At 39.9% G+C, this 21,038-nt stretch overlaps 1 protein-coding gene across 1 annotated transcript in view; it reads right to left on the minus strand.

Annotated features, from left to right (window-relative positions):
- CC2D2A (coiled-coil and C2 domain containing 2A) overlaps positions 1–21,038 on the minus strand; it is a 319,163-nt gene that overhangs the window by 201,825 nt on the left and 96,300 nt on the right. The window contains exon 15 of the mRNA XM_053704126.1: positions 14,603–14,835. Coding sequence (XP_053560101.1) covers positions 14,603–14,835 — 233 coding nt within the window. The remainder of the gene's footprint in view (positions 1–14,602; positions 14,836–21,038) is intronic.

Below are 21,038 nucleotides of genomic sequence, written 5' to 3' on the forward strand. Positions count from 1 at the left end.
AAACGCTACTGAACTAAATGAGTACATAACACAGACAAAAGAATTCCTAAAACCTTTATAAAAATTCTGGGAGCTGAGGCGGAGCTAGCAGCTCATCATGGAGGACGCACATGAGTGAGCTCCGTGTCTGTCAGGGCTAAAAAGCCTATTTAGGAGCATAAAAAGCTGATCTATCTCCACATCGACCTACAGGTCAGCTATTCAACAGTGCCCTGGTGCTTTATCCAGCATTGAAAAGCAGCACCGCACCACAACATATCGGAGGTTAACCGCCGCCATATCTGGACACTACGGAGGCCTGTTTTGCAGGCTGTGAAGCGACACATCGCAACTCATACCCGCCGCTATACCTCCCTGGAGCAGATCGGGAAAGATGTTCCGGACCTGAACCGGCCCAGCACAAGCAAGAGAACCGCCGTCGGAGACAGTGAGTAGTGCGCCATTAGGGCCTGCCCTCCCCGATGTCCCACATTACAGCAAGGCCTCATCATCACTGCTGCACACTCTGAACTTGGCCAGCCACTGAGAGCCGAGGCATGATATTTTGGGACAAGCTGAGAATAAGCCATGAGCGAGCTAGATCACTTTTTTTGAATATGCTACACGCTAAGTAATTATGCCGCATCACATACTAACAGGCCAAGAACAGCACACATTGTGATTTAACGCCACGAGTCTCTGCCATATACACTGATAGCGGGGAACCCGACTAAGAAATTTCTAAATATAACCTAATGGTGGATGATCACGCCAATATTTAATCAAACTGTGGTTTCTTAAACCTCTGTCTACATCTGGTCTAGAGAATAAGAGAGAGTCCAATCTGAGTTAATAGACCTTTATCACCTACTCCAGACGCTGCAAGATGTCTGTTAAAGGACAGAAAAAAGCACCTAAAGGCAGTAAGAGCCTAAAAAACATGCAAAACCCATCTATGCTAAAATAATTTTTTAAGCCCTTAGAAGCCACCCCTGGGCCGGCAGCTGAAATGCAAGATAACATGAGTGACTCTGATGAATCAATACAATCTCAAACGTCCTCTAGGAACACCAGACCACTCACAAGGGCAGATTTAAATTTTTTACCCACCAAAGATGACTTTGCTGCACTGCTATCACAGGTCAGTCAACTCATCAAGGATGGCCTTAAAGAGGTCAGGAAGGACATTAATGATCTAGGGGATAGAATGGAATACTTGGAGGAAGGATCTGACCATATCAACTCAGAGCTTGAATTACTTTCCAGACAGGCGTACCAACAGAGTGTCACTATAGACAACCTCCAAACCCATGTAGAAGATCTGGACAATAGGGGGCGACGTCAAAACCTTAGGATTAGGGGTATCCCAGAGACTATCCTCCCCCCTCAACTTGAGGATTACCTGCAAAAAATCTTTCAGCATATTACTGATGAATCTGAATTACCTTCTATCCCACTAGATAGGGCCCACAGGGCACTCAGACCACCCCCGAAACCTACGGACCCGCCAAGAGATGTGATTTTAAAATTTCAACTCTTCAAAGACAAGGAACTGGTCCTTACTGCAGCTCGGAAAAAACAGAATATTTGCTTTGAAGATAGTCATCTACAGGTATACGCAGATGTAAGCCCTATCACACTTGGTAAAAGGAGAGAGGCCAGGTACTTAACACAACATCTACAAACACTGAAGATACCTTATAGATGGGGTTTCCCGTTTTGCCTTAGGGTGATTCGGGGTTCACAGACATTCACCTATAGATCGCTGGAAGATATTGAACCTTTCTGTAAACAATTGAACATACCTCTACCTACCCTTCCCAAACTTAATGAATCCAAGCCTGATCAGGATCAACAAGACACCCATACCCCCAGACCCCAAAGATTGGGCTGGACCACAGTCAACCGGAAAAGATCGAGAAAAGACAAGACTGTTGCTACCCCCTTCTCAGGCCAAGATGATGCTCAACAAACACCTACCTGAGGTCCTTTAGTATTTATCTGAACTTTTTCCACCACTTTACTTCTAGAAAGGTGTTTCCTTTTCTACCTCATCTTGATGCTCCCCAGGGGGCGACCCACCTATGAACAGTATTTCCTATATGTGGACGACTATGTGGTAATAGTACTTTAGAATAGATGGACACAGCCTTATAAGCCGGAAAATACCTTTTTTTCTTTTTTTTTTTTTTTTTGCTAAGGTGGTATGATGACCCAATACCCTCTAGCCGTCTCCATCTAGCATTGCTAGTTGACCACAAAGTGATGTTTATTGCAGTTTTACTTTTATTTTTACACTGTTTAGTTTAGTTATCTTACACTTTTAATTTTAGCTCTGCACTGTTAGGTGGCAGTAAGATTTAAGAGGATGGAGATTATATTAGTTAAGAATGTTATGTTCTCCTATATGTTTGCATTTAAAACAGAATAGTATTAGCCCTGACCTATAGCTCAATGTTCTTGAGCCATTTTTCAATTGCTGTAGGTAGGTTAGGTTTGTATTTTACTGTAATGTCTTTGTTTTTTGTTATTTATTTACTTTTTCTCCCTCTTCTTCTCTCTCTTTCTCTCAATAATCACCTTTTTCTCTACCCCCAGAGGATCTTTCGACATACCAATCTCTGTATTATCTGTTCCATTGTATGTACCATTCATGCACATCATTTTTGGCCACCAGAAGCTCGGTTACACAGTAAGTACCCCTCATTCCAGAGATGGGAATCTATAGACATGCAGGTACACCCTTTAATTCCAGTAAGTTCTAGCCCCTCTATGCTGCTCAGACCCTTAGATTATTATGTCCCTCCCTAAACTAAAAATTTTTTCCCAAAACGTCAAGGGCCTTAATTCTCCAACAAAAAGATCAGTAGCCCTGAATTGGTTTTGCAGGCTGGGGGGCGACATTATCTTTATTCAGGAGACACACTTTAGTCGCGAGGGGGCTCCCGCACTCTCCTCCAGCACATACCCTCTTGGCTATTTCTCTCATAACGACAGTAAAACAAATGGAGTAGGCATTCTCTTTAATAGGAGATTACCGTTTCAACTAACTGCCAAACAACAGGATAAAGAGGGTAGACTTCTTATCTTACAGGGAACTCTATATAATCAACCGGTTACACTGGTGAATGTGTATGCCCCCAATAGAGCACAAGCTAAGTTTTTTAGGCAGACCCTGGACAGATACTTGCCTACTACTAGGGGAACTGTTATCTACGCAGGCGACTTTAATGTAGCTCTGTCACCTTTGCTCGACTGCTCTCACGGACGGAGTGGGATCCCCATATCTACATTACAAAGCATTAATACCAATTTATCAGCCCACTCCCTAGTAGACGTGTGGAGGTTGCAACATCCCCAGAAGAAAGAGTTCACATTTTACTCGCACCCGAATAGGTCCTGGTCTAGAATAGATTACATTTTAGTAAACCAACTTAGCTTACACATTATAGACTCCACCACTATTTCCCTAACTCCCTGGTCGGACCATTCTATGGTCACGCTCACCGTTGTTTGGCCCTCGGCTCCACTCTCCCAATACATCTGGAGACTGGATGAAACACTTTTAAAAGATCCAGTATTTACAGAACAAATCTCTAAAGCCCTGAATGAGTATTTTAGAATAAACATGACTGATTCTATTACACCCAGTACCCTATGGGATGCACACAAGGCGGTAATAAGGGGCATTTTTCTCAAACACAAAGCATTTCTTAATAAGCGTAGGAAGTCAGACTATAGCACGCTTGAACACCAATTATCGACCCTTGAGCACGCCCATTTCCAGCACCCTTTAGATCCCATCATAAATCGAGACCTTGCCCTTGCAAGAAATAAGTTTAATACCCAGTTACAAAAAGAAGCCCAAAGACAAGCCTTTTATCTAAAGAGATTATATTTCTCAGAAGGAAACAAAGCCGGAAGGCTATTAGCCAGAGCTTTACGCCAAAGAACGCTTAACTCCTATGTCCAAAAACTATATAACGTAGATCGTGAGGAGATACAAGATAGTAAGTCAATTGCCTCAACATTTCATGACTACTACAGTAAACTATATAATTTACCACCAATAGACTCCCCCGAAGAGACTAGCGATATGGATACATATGTTAGGGAGGCTGACTTAATTAAGATTTCGAAGGAGGAGGCCGCAGGCTTAGATGAACCCATTGCCCCTTTGGAAATCATAAAGGCCATTGAATCTCTCCCAACGCAAAAAAGCCCGGGACCCGACGGTTTTTCCAATTTGTATTACAAAACATTTAAAAATATATTACTGCCACACCTGCTTAGATTATTTAATTCAATAGACGAAAACGGATCTTTTTCCACAGATTTTTTATCGGCCCACATTACATTAATTCATAAAACAGGGAAGTCCCCACTTGAACCAGGCAGCTACAGGCCTATATCCCTCATAAATACGGACGCTAAAATATATGCCAAGATATTGGCAACTAGACTTAGTACGTTGTTGCCTCATATTATCCACACAGACCAGGCGGGCTTTATTCCGCGTCGGGAGGCCAGGGATAATACAATTAGGACGCTCCATTTGATCGATTTTGCTACAACCTCTAATATTGAGATGGTCCTGGCCTCAACCGACGCGGAAAAAGCGTTTGATAGGATGAACTGGGTATACCTTCGCTCGGTGTTGACTGGATATGGGTTTGGAGATAAATTGATTAACAGGATATTCAGTCTATATAGTAATCCCACAGCTAGAATCAGAGTAAATAGTATTTTGTCAGAGTCTTTTCAAATAAATAATGGTACACGGCAGGGGTGCCCACTGTCCCCGCTATTATTTGCCATTGCAATGGAACCCCTAGCATCCCACATTAGGCTAAATACTAACATCACTGGGATAGCCGTAGGCCCCAACAATTATAAAATAAGCTTATATGCTGATGACATACTGTTGTCCTTATCTAATCCTAGTATATCTCTACCGGCCGTATTGACCGAATTTCGCCGTTTTGGGAGCCTCTCCCACTTCCTGATTAATAACCAGAAATCTAACATTCTAAATATTACAATGAACGCCCATAAGTTCTCAAATCTGGCACAGGTCTGTCCATATCAACTAAACAGTGATCACATCAGATATTTAGGTATTAACGTTACACCACGACTGACATCCCTATTTAAATCCAATTACACACCGCTCTTACAAGAAATATCGAGGGACTGCCAATCTTGGCGAAATAAATATTTCTCTTGGTGGGGCAGAAACCAAATCACGAAAATGTCATTGTTGCCTCGAATACTTTATTTATTGCAGACTATCCCTATTCATCTCCCCAATACCTATCTCCAACAGCTCCAATCTATCCTTAACGATTTTATATGGGGAGGACAAAAACCGAGAGTGGCTAGGCAAAATTTATATAGATCTAGGAAAGATGGTGGGTTGGGTACTCCCCATATACTCCGATATTATCAGGCTAACGTACTACAACGTATACTAAATTGGCACAATAGCTCTCAAGACAAGGCATGGATCCCCCTAGACACGCATATCCTGAAAACTCCCAAAGTAGGCCCAATTTGCTGGCTGCAGGATAAATATCGCCCAACTAGAGCTAGATCATCCCCTCTGTATAGACACATCTTTCGTACCTGGGATACAATAATTACCCATATAAAAGGCATATCCACACCCCACTCGCCCATGACACCAATTTTCCAAAACACTGAATTACTATTAGGCATCCATCTCTCAACGGGGGACATACACTATAAAGAGTTGGGGTTTTCATCTCCGCTGGTGGATTTTCTTTCCCAGGGGAAACTTAGGCCGAGACAAGACTTATCTGAAGTTCTGGAAGGTACATTTACTAACTGGTTGAAATACTCCCAATTGCAAAATCTGCTGCGAGTTTCCCCACATAGCTCTCAGCTTACACGCTCTCTCACCCCATTTGAAACGCTTTGCAGAGCTGCCATTACCTCAAGAGGAACTCTTGCTATGTCGAGGCGAATTATAGACCATTGTGTACATAGAACATTACCGACATACACTCAATCCTGGCAGGAAGAATTGCACCAAGACATTACACCGGATTACTGGTATAAATTGTTTGAATTTACTGGCAAAACGTCGTCTTCTTCCCAGATCCTCGAAATGAACTATAAAATTCTTTCAAGGTGGTATATGACACCAGTCAGACTGAAAATGATATACCCTGAGGTTTCTTCTTTGTGCTGGAGGGGGTGTGGGGGTGAGGGAACTTTATCGCACATATGGTGGTCGTGCCCTAGCCTGCGGACCTTTTGGGACTCCTTAGAAAAGATATTACACCCGTTACTAGGTACTACATTTAATTTTAACCCAATGATCATACTGTTCAACGCTAGGCCTAGGATCTCCTGTAAACTTAGACTTTCCCTACTTCAAATTTGCGTAAATGGAGCAAAATCCCTAATTGCCAGAAAATGGAAATCCCAAAATGTCCCAACAATCACGGAGTGGGCAGCTAGAACACAAGAACTTATTCTTTTGGAAGAATACTCTTATCTTAAACGAAATAGACATGACATGTTTTTAAATATAAAACTTTATTGGGAATCACTGCAGGTACCAACATAATTTCGACCTTACTCGAGCTTCTGACCTATGATGTTACATTATGCTATGGGACAGGTGATATTGGAGAGATTACTTCATTACCCACTCTTCTGGATTTCCCCTCTTCTTCTTATACTTCCTCCTATGTTTCTCCTCTTTCTCTCCTCCCTACTGCTTCACCCCTTCTTCATCACTACGGTTATCCTCTTCCTTTTCTCTTCTTTCTTTTTTCTTTTTTCTTCTTCCCCTTTTCTTCCCTTTCCTCCCCTTCTTTCTTTTTTTTTCTTATTTAATTATTTTGAAAAAGGTTCCCTCAAATATAACTGGACAAGATGCTAAAGTTGGCCTATTTAGAGGCCTATGCGGTTTATATATAAAAGATTTTCTTTTCTCTTTTTTCTTGTCCTTGCGGATACACAGCAGAAGCTGCATGTTCATAACCTGTAATAGCAATCAGATGGAATTTAATAGCACACTATTATACTTTGTACTGTGTATCTTATGTCATGTTTTATGAACCTGTTCAATAAAAACTTTATATATAAAAAAAAAAAAAAAATTCTGGGAGCTGTAGATAGACCAAACATTAGAGGCACAAAATGAAAAGATTGTCCTAAAAGGCAAATCAAAAGAAGCTGTAGTTGGGCTTGGAATGGGAAGTAAGGCATCCTTCAAATTAAACGTTGATATAAATTGGCCCTGTTGAATAAGGGGTAGCATTTTCTAGAAACTCTGAGAAATTTGTTAAAATTCATTAAAGGGACATAATACTCATATGCTAAATCACTTGAAACTGATGCAGTATAACTGTAAAAAGCTGACAGGAAAATATCACCTGAGCATCTCTATGTAAAAAAGGAAGACATTTTACCTCAGCTCAGCAGAGTAAGTTCTGTGTAAAAAGTTATACTCAGCTGCAGGTAAAAAAAAAAATATGAAGAAATGAACAGCAGCCAATCAGCATCAACAGTGCTGAGGTCATGAACTCTTTTACTGTGATCTCATGAGATTTGACTTAACTCTCATGAGATTTGACTTAACTCTCATGAGATGTCATAGTAAACTTCCTTTAAACTGAACAGAGAAATAAGATGAGAGTGCATGAGGCTCAACCCCTTAGCTGTCCCGGGACAGACATACTGATATGCTGCTTAGAAGTTCTTTACAATGGGATGTGGCTACTGAGGAATTTTTGAAGTAAAATATTTTTCTTTTTTACATAGAGATGTTAGGTGATATTTTCTTATTGGCTTTTTACAGCTATGCTGCAGCACTTTCAAGTGTTTTAACATTTGGGTATTATTGCCCTTAAAGTCCAGAAATGGTCAGAAAATGTCCTCTTTCTTGGGAACAATGGAAAGGATGGAATAAAATAATTGCCCTTGTTCCAAAACGTAAACTACAGTTAATAAAATTTGGAAACATGGAACATGTGCCAAAAGACACCTTCCCTGAAAAGGCCTCAATTTGAGCCCTATTTAGTAATACTGGGAAACTATATTTAGAACCCAGTGACCTTGGACAGACTACAATAGACCTAAAAAAGGAGCTAACTGCCCCCTACCGGAAAAGAATCTGGATTGGGACCATACCTTCATGCTGACTTGGAAGAGAAAGAAGGCTCATAGAATGGTTGGCCTTGTTCCAAAATGATTTAACTTAAAGGGACACTGAACCCAAATTTTGTCTTTCATGATTGAGATAGAGCATGACATTTTAATCAACTTTCTAATTTACTCCTATTATCAATTTTTCTTCTTAGCAGCCAGCCCATTTTAGGTTCAGCATCATGGATAGCGCTTGCTTATTGGAGGCTTACATTTACCCACCAATAAGCAAGCCTAACCCAGGTTCTCAACCAAAAATGGGCCGGCTCCTATGCATCACTTTCCTGCTTTTTAAATAAAGAGAACAAAGAAAAATTGATACTAGGAGTAAATTAGAAAGTTGCTTAAAATTGCATGCTCTATCTGAATCATGAAAGAAAAAACAATTGGGTTTAGTGTCCCTTTAATTAACTTAATTAGGAGGAAGATTTTTGATTCCTAAATTGAAAAAAAAAATAATTCATTTTCCTCCAGACTCAGTGGAAATGATGACGTCAAGACCAGGTGCAAATAAAGTCTTCCTTGAAAAGGAGAGATAAAAGCCTATCTTTGAACACCCTGTTTGCTGACAATGACAAATCATAAAGCCCTTCTGGTCAGCACTGCTAAATTCATGTGCTTAGCATAAAATTGAATTATGTCAAAAATGGGCATCAGCCGACTTTTTGAAAATCCTCCTCCATAGAGTCTTCTGAGAATTTCCTTAGACAAACTATCAAACCAAAAAGCAGACACAATTGCTACAAAAACACTGCTTGCTGAAAAAGGCCTATCAATGAAAGGTTACCAATTTCACGTCCAAAATGTTCTATCCTCTAAGGGAATAGAGGTGTGTTTGGCTGAATCAAAATAGCACCATCCACCAGTGAAAGAGCTTCCCTAAGCTCTACATTAGAAGCCGGTAAAGGAAACAGCCTATTAAATGTAGAGGATGGATTAAAAGGGAAGACCAGGCTTAGTTTACTCTCTGAAAATTATTTTAATAAGAGCATCATTAACAGGGAAAAAAAAATACAAAAAGAGACCCCTCTCAGATTGCCAAAAAGTTAAATTCCTTTTGCGATATATATATATATATAAACACAGGGTAGAAGGTTGCATTGCAATGTAACTTACAGGTGAATTCCATAATTACTAGACTAAGTATGAAAAGTCTAAATAATAAAGGTGTAATTAGTCTGTTACATGTGTATGTTCCCTGGCTATGGTGTACCTACTAATAGCCTGTTGGCTATGTGAGTGCAAGAAATGGCTGCACTTACCTCAGATGCACCCACTCTACCATGCACATTGGCTGCAGAAAAGACTGCTTCTGGTAGAGAGCCCATCACAGCAGAGGATATATGTGTGTAGTATTACGACAACCCAATAGGAGGAGGCTAAGGAACTGGTGCCCGTGACACCTGTGGCAGGCTTGTGACTAACTCCATCACTGGGAGTAATTGTGTCTATACTCAATATTCCAATACCCCCCCTGTCTCTCAGTAGCAGCGCTCTGAGGGAAAAATGGGCCTCAAATCGTCTGAGGACCTCTCTCAACAAAGAATCTGGAGCACCAACATTTTTCACCTTCCTCCTGTGAAGGCAAATAAAAGACTGGAATACCTAAGAGGTGGGAGGAATTAAGTGCTCTGAGAACTTTGGTAAACTTTGCCTCTTCCTAGTGACTAGGAGTAATGGCTCATGGACTTTCACCACCTTCTGAAAGAAATTAAACAATTACATTAAATACATTTTCCTAGTTTACTTTAAAGGGCCATTATATTGGGAAAAAAATACATGCTCTCATTCATAAGACCATGTGACTTTACTATTACTGACCCTGCAAATCTATGTGTTTAACCCCTCGCTGGTTATGGATTAGTAACTGGTGCTGATCCAATAGGTTGTGCAACTGGCAATGCTGACTGGGTCAGCAGCAGTCTTCACTCTGGACCAGCAGTTCTCTTTGAGGGAGGGTTAAACACATAAAGGGCTCCATGTATAAAGCAGCATAAGCTGCTCTTGAGCCCTTGCGGGACAGGTTCGCACATGTGAGCCTGCTTCCCGCAATGTAAGAAGCAGCAGTGATAGACCGCTGCTTCTTACACTCTTTACCACCTCTGAGGTGGCAGAGAGTAATCGCCTCAAGCTCTCTTGCTAGGAGTAATTGACAGGCCCTTCTCTCACACATTTGGTCACGCGTCAGAAGGGACGAGCTTTATATGCTCACTTGAGCGAGTAATGATACATACGGGCAGCGGAGGAACAGAATCTCAAGTTGAGTAGCTTGTTTGCTCAACCTTATTATGCATATGGGCCAAAGAGTTGATAGTGATAAAATTGAATGAGAGCATGTAGTTTTTTCCACTATAATGGCCCTTTAAAGGAACACTATAGTCAAAATTTAAATTTCATAATTCGTATAGAGCACACAATTGTAAACAATTTTCCAATTCACTTCCATTATCAAAATATGTACAATATTTTTATATACACAAATTCTGAATTCCCTGTATATACATATATGCATTTTGTATTGGCTGATGGCTGTCACATGATGCAAGGGTAAGAAAAAAATTAACAAAATTTGATTTAAACATTTTTTTACTACTGATTTGTAATTCGGACAGTGATTTCACATTGTCTTTTTTATTATACATCTGTTAATAATGCAATTTTACTGTATTTAATGGTCATTTAATATAGGCAAATAAAACAAAATCATCTTAGTGCTGTAAAACTCTTTCTGCAACAGCTTCTTCCAACCTAAGTAGTGAAATGTAGAATTTATTGTGGATAAACTGACAGATGTTGCAGATTATCTACTTAGTTGTGAATATTGAATAAGAAATGTCCGTTAAAATGGTTTGTCAAGATATGTATTTCTATTAGAAACAAGTGACAAGTTTAATATAATTTAACAAGAGGTTTAGAGAAATGTAAGACAAAATATGAATAACTTTGAAGAAATATGTGAGGATAATTACTGGTATATCGCAATCTTATTCAATATGATATGACATGAGTCAAAAACATAGATTGTTCCAAGCAAGTTAATGTAAAGTCGGCTTTAGGATAGAAAAAAACTATAAGATGTCACTGTCAGTTTTTTCACAGGAAAAGAAATTAGCTGCTGAGAAGATCATTTACTTAGAAAAACATTATCATAGTAATGAAGCAATTCAATTTGAATTAGCTAAAGAGTGGTTGCAGGCATCCTCCCAATGAAACAGAAAGATGTCGTGAGAACTCGAGGGTAAAAATAAAAAAATATATTTTATTTCAAATTCTTAAAAAGCAAAGAAGGACCCCCCCTGGCGCATTTCGCGCATGTGCAGTGCTTAATCATAGGTGGTTGTCAAGTTACGAACATCTCATATTTAAGGCAAGCCTGACCAATCAGATTACTCAAATAAAGAACTATTCAAGACAGCTCATTAAAGATTTAATAAGATGCCAATATGGTTGTAAATGACAGGGAGTGCACATAAAAACGGTAGTGCAAAGTGCTTCAGTGTTTTCAGACAACAGGAAGGTGAATTTAGTACGATTGCCTAATCAACAAATGTATAATAAAAAGACAATGCAAGAACATGTAGTTGGAATTACAAATGAGTGGAAGATTTTTTTATTTGTGACAAAGTCGTGTTTCTTTTAATGTTCCTGTCCTCTGTATCATGTGACTGCCATCAGTCAATCACACACTCCTAAACGTACATACTGTGAACTTTTGTACATGCTCAGTAAGAGCTGGTGTTTCAGAAAGTGTGCAGGTAAAAAAAAAGACTGCGCAGTTTGATAATGGAAGTAAAATGTAAAGTTCTTTAACCCCTTCACTACCGGGAATTTCAGAGGAAAAAAAAAAGAATTTTTAGCATTTTTGCTATCAATCAATTTAAACAGAAATATATATATATATATATTAGACAACCCAAGGCATTTTCACAAACTTTGGGTTTCTTACTAAAATTATTTACACAAAACTATTGCAGTCATAAGAAAAATGGTTGTGAAAGGTTCTCTGGGGTCCCTTGTTTTCACAAATAGCAGACATGCATGGCTTTACAATTCGTTTTAGCAATTAGAAGGCCGCTAATTGCATCTGTGCACCACACTTCTGGAATTCCCAGCAGTGAAGGGGTTAATTAGTTATCTGGTAAGTTTTTGAATACAAAAGGGAAAACGATGGCACTACCAGGGTTGTTGCCCTAAATTGTTATGAACAATTAAACCGCGTATTATATAAAACGGTATGGGACGCTGTAGGGCGGGTGCTGTACATAGGAAAGGAAGAAAAAAAGGGGCAAATTTAGTTGAAAACTGAACAAGAATGTACAAATAGCACTCAACAAACCATTCTTGCTAAGATAATATATATAAGATAATATATATATATATAAATATATACATATTTGCTGTTCTTATATATATTATCTTAGCAAGAATGGTTTGTTGAGTGCTATTTGTACATTCTTGTTCAGTTTTCAACTGAATTTGCCTCTAGTTATCTGGTAAGGGTAATAGTATTTTAATACAGGGATAACCCTCTGACTTGACACTTCCCACCTCCCTGACCCTCCCAAATAGCTCTCTCGCCTCCCACACTCCTAACCACCATCTTAAAAGGACATTCCGGCCAAAATTTAAATCTACATAGATGAATTACATCTTTGAACAGAAACATATTTGCAATATACATGTATTGGCAAAAATGCTTTAAGTAAAAAGTTTTCTCTGCATGTGCATGTAAAGCATAGCAAGACATTCTCAGAACACCAGCATTTTAAATACTGCAGCTGCTCCAGAGCACCAGTGGGGCTTGTATCATGTCAACAATTAACAAACTAAGTCATTGATAGATGATACAAGCATCTTAGGCTCTCTGAGCAAGTGCTTTGTTTAAAATGCTGGTGCACGGTGCATACTTAAATACACTTTTGAAACAGCTATAGCTTTTATAAGAAGCATTTTTGCTAATACATAGATATTACAAAAATGTTTCAAATCAAAACTGAAATGCATTCATTTGGATTTCAATTTTGTCTGGAATGCCCAATTTATGTACTGGCAGACAGTCTGCCAGTATGTGGTGTTTTTTTTTTTTGTTTTTTTATTTATTTAATTAATTTTATTTATTTTTTGGCAGTGTAGGATCCCTCCTTACCCTCCCACCTCCCTGATCCATCCCAAATGGCTCTCTAACCCTCCCCTTCCTAATGGTGTCCGCCATCTTAGGTACTGGCAGCTGTCTGCTAGCACCCAGTTCATAGTTTTTTTTTATTATTTAAAAATATTTTAATTTTTTTTTCCGTAGTGTAGGAGTCAACAATCTCCCCCTCCCTACAATCATTATGTAGGGACACCCCCCACCCTGATTCAACTTTTTTCTGTAGTGTAGCATCCCCTCCCTCCCTCTTTCTTCCAAATTAATTTTCTGTAGATAGGGTGCCGCCCCACCCTCCCACTTACTCCCCCCGCCACTGCCGTGCCGCCCACACACCTCCCTCCATCCCTCCTAAACATCCCAACAGCACAAACGGAGGTTTGTTACAGACAGTGACACAGACTGTGTCAATGTTTGTAATGATCAGCATCTGCCTTCCTATGGAACCTGAGCACCGATCGTGTTCCGGTTCCATATGCAGACAGAGCTCAGGGACAGCAGTTCTCGACTGTCACTTTACAACGAGGCTGCTGTAACTTCCTGAAGCTAGGACGTATATATACACGTTACCCGGTACAATGGGTAAAGTTACGCATGACGTATATACACATCCTTTTTTGGTAAAGGGGTTAAAAGTGTGTGTTAGATATGATTCATGAACGATTGACTTTACATTGACAGCTATATATATATATATATATATATATATATATATATATATATATATACTCTTGTATTTTGCAGTGACTTGTACGCCAGCCAGCATATTAGACAACGCTATAAAGGGGTACATTACATGCAAGAGACAGACAATAAGGAAAACTAGAGACTTTAAACAAAACTAAAACAAGAGAAGAGGGCCTTCAATTGGGCAAACTCCTTAGATTTGCTTTATTAAAGAACCAGTAAACACAGTCGATTTGCATAATCAACAAATGCAAGATAACAAGACAATGCTATAGCACTTAGTATGTACTTCAAATGAGTAGTAGATTTTTTATGACAATTTTAAAATTTTTGTCTATTTCTATTCCCCCTGTACCATGTGACAGTCATCAGCCAATCACAACTGCATATACGTTTATTCTGTGAATTCTTGCACATGCTCAGTAGGAGCTGGTGACTCAGTATAAATATAAAAAGACTGTGCATATTTTGTTAATGGAAGTAAGTTGGAAAGTTGTTTAAAATTGTCTGCTCTATCTGAATCATTTAATTTTGACTTGAGTGTCCCTTTAAGAGTAGTGCACTGTAAGAGGAAATGGTTTGCTTTTGTTATTTAAATAGATGGTTTACCTCGGACACATATCATTGGGGGTTACAACCCCTGACAGGCTTAGTTCAGGTATCAGTATAGGTTCTCCTGGTCTCCTTCTGATGTTACCAGCTTTTTCTCGAATGTCTTGCTCAACAGCTTGTCTGTCTGGCATTACAGGCGGTAACGGTTTGATGGGTCCTTCTTCAGAATGTGGGCTGTCTTCCTCATCATCTTCATTTGGGTTCTCCTTTTTCTTTTTCTTTTTCAGCTTCTATTGTTTTTGTTTCAAGTAAATCCTTTATATTAGTTATTCAAATTCATCACAAATATACAGGCTATATCACTTATGAAGAGCAAGACTCTGTATTGCATGTACCAACCTAATACTGAGCTACAGTTGGGACTTCAGTGAAACCAATAAGGTAATCTTGATTAGTGTTCATAATAAAGAGATAATGGTAACTGCTGGCAAGAACTTGTATTTAAAAAGGACAAAAAAGCCCATCAATGCAAAACAATCCTTAAATACCCTAAGTCCCACCACCCAATTAACCCTCTCACAACTCCCTACATGAAACTTATTTAACCATTTCAGCTAATATAGAGAGATAAATCCTCATCCTTATGGTATATACAATTAATTCACATTTTCTTGTCTATTGTCAAGTATACATAGTATACAGAATTATTCCAAACCACCTCTTTTTAGGCCCATGTATCCTCTCACTTAGTTAAACACAACCCAATCCATTTCTCTATTCAGGCCTCCAGGGGATAAGGTACTCAGCTCACAAATCCAAAACAGTTCTCTTTGTTTCAAAAGGGTTTCTCTGTCATCCCCTCTCCTTGGACAACACACCTGCTACTTGAAATCTTAATTGTCTCAAACTATGCCCTGCTGTAATAAATGTGTTACGCTAAGGAGAGACACTTACAGTATATTACAATACAACGCACAGTAAAATAAGCGGATGATTTGTATCCATGTGGCTAGTTTTTGAAAATCTGGCCCTTGGAGAGAACATTAAGAAATTAACATTTTATCATCTCTCTATCCCACCACCCACAGGGAGTGTAATTTCTTCTAAACCTTTAAATAGCTTGTTATAGCCAGTATTTAAAGGGATGACAGTCTACTCCAAAAATGTTATTGTTTAAAAAGATAGATAATACCTTTACTTTGTTATATTAATAAACGTCATAGCATCTAAAACTCTAAATCTCTGCCTGTTTTTAAGCCTGTGCAGGCCGCCTTTATCTCAGTCCATTTTATAAGCTTTTTACAGCAAGACGGAACTAGTTAATGTGTACCATATAGATAACACTGTCCTCACACCTGTGGAGTTACAAATGAGAACACACTGATTGGCTAAAATGCAAATCGTAAACAGACCTGAGATAAGGGGGCAGTCTGCAGAGGGTTAGAAACATGGTAATCACAGAGGTAAAAAAAAGTGTATTACCCATTCCCCAGTTTTGCACAACCAACATGGTTATATTAATAAAGGCATTATCTATCCTTTTTAAACAATAACAATTTTGGAGTAGACTGTCCCTTTAAACATTAAAATTATCAGTATAATATGTTTAATTAATGAAAATACAACAATATTGTAAAATCCTTACTCTGGGGCACTGGAACAATAGGTAGATTACAGAAATGGAAGTCACACAAATAAAAAAATAGATAGAGAATACAATTTTAAACAACATTCCAATTTACTTCTATTATCTAATTTGCTTTATTCTTTAGATATCCTTAGTTAAATAAATAGCAATGCACATAGGTGAGCCAATCACACGAGGCATCTATGTGCAGCCACCAATCAGCAGCTACGAAACCTATCTAGATATACTTTTCAGCAAAAGGATATCAAGAGAATAAAGCATATGAGATAATAGAAAAAAATAGAAAGTTGTTTAAAAATGCATACTCTTTCTAAATCATGAAATAAAGAATTTGGATTTCATGTCCCTTTAACCATGAAAGAAAAAAGGAAATTTATTCTTACCTGATAAATTTGTTTCTTTTACGATACGATGAGTCCACGGATTTCATCCTTACTTAAGGGATATCACCTCCTGGTCAGCAGGAGGAGGCAAAGAGCACCACAGCAGAGCTGTATATATAGCTCCTCCCTTCCCTCCCACTCCAGTCATTCGACCGAAGTTAGGAAGAGAAAGGAAAAGCCAAGGTGCAGAGGTGACTGAAGTGTAACAAAATTAAAGACCTGTCTAGAAAAACAGGGTGGGCCGTGGACTCATTGTATCGTAAAAGAAACAAATTTATCAGGTATGAATAAATGTCCTTTTCTTTTACAAGATACGATGAGTCCACGGATTTCATCCTTACTTGTGGGATACAATACCAAAGCTATAGTACACGGATGAAAAGGGAGGGACAAGACAGGGAACCTAAACGGAAGGCACCACTACTTGAAGAACTTTCCTCCCAAAAACAGCCTCAGACAGGCAAAAGTATCAAATGTGTAAAATTTGGAAAAAGTGTGAAGAGAGGACCAAGTTGCAGCTTTGCAAATCTGCTCAACAGAAGAATCATTTTTGAATGCCCATGAGGAAGCCACAGCCCTAGTGGAATGAGTCGTAATTCATTCAGGAGGCTGCTGTCCAGCAGTCTCATATGCAAAACGGATGATATTCTTCAGCCAAAAAGAAAGAGAGGTAGCCGTAGCTTTCTGACCCCTACGCTTCCCAGAAAACACAACAAACAGGGAAGACGATTGACAAAAATCCTTCGTTGCCTGTAAGTAAAACTTCAAGGCACGGACCACGTCCAAATTATGCAACAGGCGCTCCTTCTTAGAAGAAGGATTAGGACACAAGGAAGGATCAACAATTTCCTGATTAATATTTTTATTTGAAACAACCTTAGGAAGAAACCCAGGTTTGGTACGCAACACCACCTTATCCGAATGAAATATAAGATAAGGAGAATCACATTGCAATGCCGAAAGCTCAGATACTCTGCGATCAGAAGAAATAGCAACCAAAAATAAAACTTTCCAAGATAATAACTTAATATCTATGGAATGCATAGGTTCAAACGGCACCCCTTGAAGAACAGTGAGAACTAAATTCAAACTCCAAGGAGGAGCAATAGGTCTAAATACAGGCCTGATTCTAGTCAGAGCCTGACAAAAGGATTGAACATCTGGAACATCTGCCAGACGCTTGTGTAACAAAATAGACAAAGCAGAAATCTGTCCCTTTAAGGAACTAGCTGACAACCCTTTTTCCAATCCATCTTGGAGAAAAGACAAAATCATAATCCTGAGGAGCCCTTGGATTCGCACCAATAAAGATATTTACGCCATATCTTATGGTAAATCTTTCTAGTAACAGACTTACGCGCCTGAATCAAGGTATCTATGACCGAATCAGAAAACCCTCACTTAGATCAAATTAAGCGTTCAATCTCCAAGCAGTTAGCTGCAGAGAAACTACATTCATATAATGGAAGGGCCCCTGAATGAGAAGGTCTTTCCTCAATGGAAGCGTCCACGGTGGCTGAGATGACATGTCCACCAGATCGGCATACCAAGTCCTGCAAGGCCACACAGGAGCGATGAGGATCACCGAAGCCCTCTCCTGTTTGACTCGAGCAATCGCCCGCGGAGAGCAAATGGTGGAAACACATAAGCTAGGCTGAACTACCAAGGCACTGCCAAGGCATCTATCAGTTTAGCTTGTGGATCCCCGGACCTGGATCCGTATCTCGGAAGTTTGGCATTCTGACGAGACGCCATAAGATCCAACTCCGGCCTGCCCCATCTGAGAATCAGGTTGGAAAATACCTCCGGATGAAGTTAATATTCTCCCGGATGAAATGTCTGTCTGCTCAGAAAATCCGCTTCCCAGTTTTCCACACCTGGGATGTGGATCGCCGACAGATAACAAGAGTGAGACTCCGTCCACTGAATTATCTTGTTTACTTCTGTCATCGCCAAGGAACTCCTTGTTCCTCCCTGATGATTGATGTAAGCTATAGTCATAATGTTGTCCGACTGGAATCTGATGAATTCGGCCGAAGCCAACTGAGACCAAGCTTGAAATGCATTGAATATTGCTCTCAACTCTAGGATATTGATGAGAAATAGAGACTCTGTTCGAGTCCATACACCCTGGGCCCTCAGAGAGTTCCAGACTGCTCCCCATCCTAACAGACTGGCATCCGTTGTCACTATCACCCATGAGGGTCTGCGGAAGCATGTCCCCTGGGATAGATGATCCATCGACAACCACCATAGAAGAGAGTCCCTTGTCTCCTGATCTAGATGTATTTGAGGAGACAGATTTGTATAATCTCCATTCCACTGCCTGAGCATGTTCAGTTGCAGAGGTCTGAGATGAAACCGAGCAAACGGAATGATGTCCATTGCCGCTACCATCAGTCCAATTACTTCCATGCACTGAGCCACAGACGGCCGAGGATTGGACTGAAGTGCTTGGCATGTGTTCAGAATCTTTAACTTCCTGACCTCCGTCAAAAAGATTTTCATAGATAGACAGTCGATTAGAGTTCCCAAGAAGGAAACCCTTGTGAGAGGAACTAGCAAACTCTTTTCCAGATTTACCTTCCACCCATGAGTCCTCAGGAAGGACAGAACAATGACGGTATGAGACTTTGCCAGCTGAAAAGAGGACGTCTGGATCAGAATATCGTCCAGATAAGGTGCCACTGCAATGCCCCGTGGTCTTAGAACCGCCAATAGAGACCCCAGAACTTTCGTGAAAATACTGGGTGCCATGGCCAGACTGAAAGGCAGAGCCACGAACTGAAAATGTTTGTCTAGAAAAGCAAACCTCAGGAATCTGTAATGATCTCTGTGGATAGGAACATGGAGATATGCATCCTTTAAATCCACGGTAGTCATAAATTGACCCTCCTGGATTAATGGAAGAATGGTACGAATAGTTTCCATCTTGAAAGATGGAACTCTGAGAAACTTGTTTAGACTCTTGAGATCCAAGATAGATCTGAAAGTTCCCTCTTTTTTGGGAACGACAAACAGATTTGAATAAAACCCCTGTCCCTGTTCCTGAATTGAAAAGGAACAAATTACTCCCATGGAGAAGAGGTCTCTTACACAGCGTAAGAACGCCCCTCTCTTTATCTGGTCTACAGACAATCGAGAAAGAAGAAATCTTCCTCTGGGGGAAGAATTTCTGAATTCCAGCTTGTACCCTTGAGACACTATTTCTAATGCCCAGGGATCCTGAACATCTCTTATCCAAGCCTGGATGAAGAAAGACAGTCTGCCCCAACTAGATCCGGTCCTGGATCTGGGGCCAACCCTTCATGCTGACTTGGGAACAGCAGCAGGTTTCTTGGATTGTTTACCCTTGTTCCAAGACTGATTTGGTCTCCAGGTAGATTTGGCTTGTGAATAGTTACCTTCCTGTTTAGAAGAGGAGGAAGGGGGGTTCCCATAAAGTTTGGAAAGGCACGAAAATTACTCTGTCTACCCCTCAGTTTGGATTTCTTATCCTGAGGAAGGGAATGACCCTTACCTTCCGTGATGTCAGAAATAATCTCCTTCAGTTCAGGCCCGAACAGGGTCTTCCCCTTGTAAGGAATAACTAAAAGCTTAGACTTAGAGGACACATCCGCAGACCAAGACTTTAACCATAAAGCTCTGCAAGCTAAGATGGAAAATCCAGAACTCTTAGCCGCCAATTTGGTAATCTGAAAAGAAGCATCTGTAATAAAAGAATTAGCTAACTTAAGAGCTTTAATTCTATCTTGTATTTCTTTCAAAGAAATCTCAGTTTTAAGAGACTCTTCTAAAGCATCAAACAAATAAGCAGCCACAGTCGTAACTGTAACAATGCAGGCCGCCGGTTGCAACATCCCTGATGAACATATATTTTTAAAGAAGACCCTCCAACTTCTTATCCATAGGGTCCTTAAAGGCAACACTATCCTCGATAGGGATAGTTAGTTTAGCCAAGGTTGAAATAGCCCCCTCCACCTTAGGAACCGTCTGCCAAGAATCCCTAATGGTGTCAGCTATAGGATACATTTTCTTGAAAACGGGAGAAGGAGAGAATGGAATACCCGGTCTCTCCCATTCCTTTGCAATAATTTCTGAAGTTCTCTTAGGAACAGGAAAAACATCAGAATAAGAAGGGACCTCCAAATATCTCTCCAACTTACTCAATTTCTCTGGAGGAACCACAATTGAATCACAGTCATCCAGAGTCACCAAAACCTCCAGTAACAACAGGCGGAGGTGTTCAAGCTTAAATCTGAAAGACATAACATCCGAATACGTCAGAGGTAAACCACTTCCTGAGTCAGAAAGTTCACCCTCTGATAACACCTCCATACCCTCCATCTTAGAGACCTGGGAACATCGGAGACTGCCATCAAAGCATCAGAAGTTGCATTGACCATGTGGTTATCCTTCCTACTGCATTTGCCTTGGAGCACAGGAAAGGCAAATAACGCCT

This window comes from Bombina bombina, chromosome 2 (genome assembly GCF_027579735.1).
Source record: "Bombina bombina isolate aBomBom1 chromosome 2, aBomBom1.pri, whole genome shotgun sequence".
Taxonomy (NCBI): domain Eukaryota; kingdom Metazoa; phylum Chordata; class Amphibia; order Anura; family Bombinatoridae; genus Bombina; species Bombina bombina.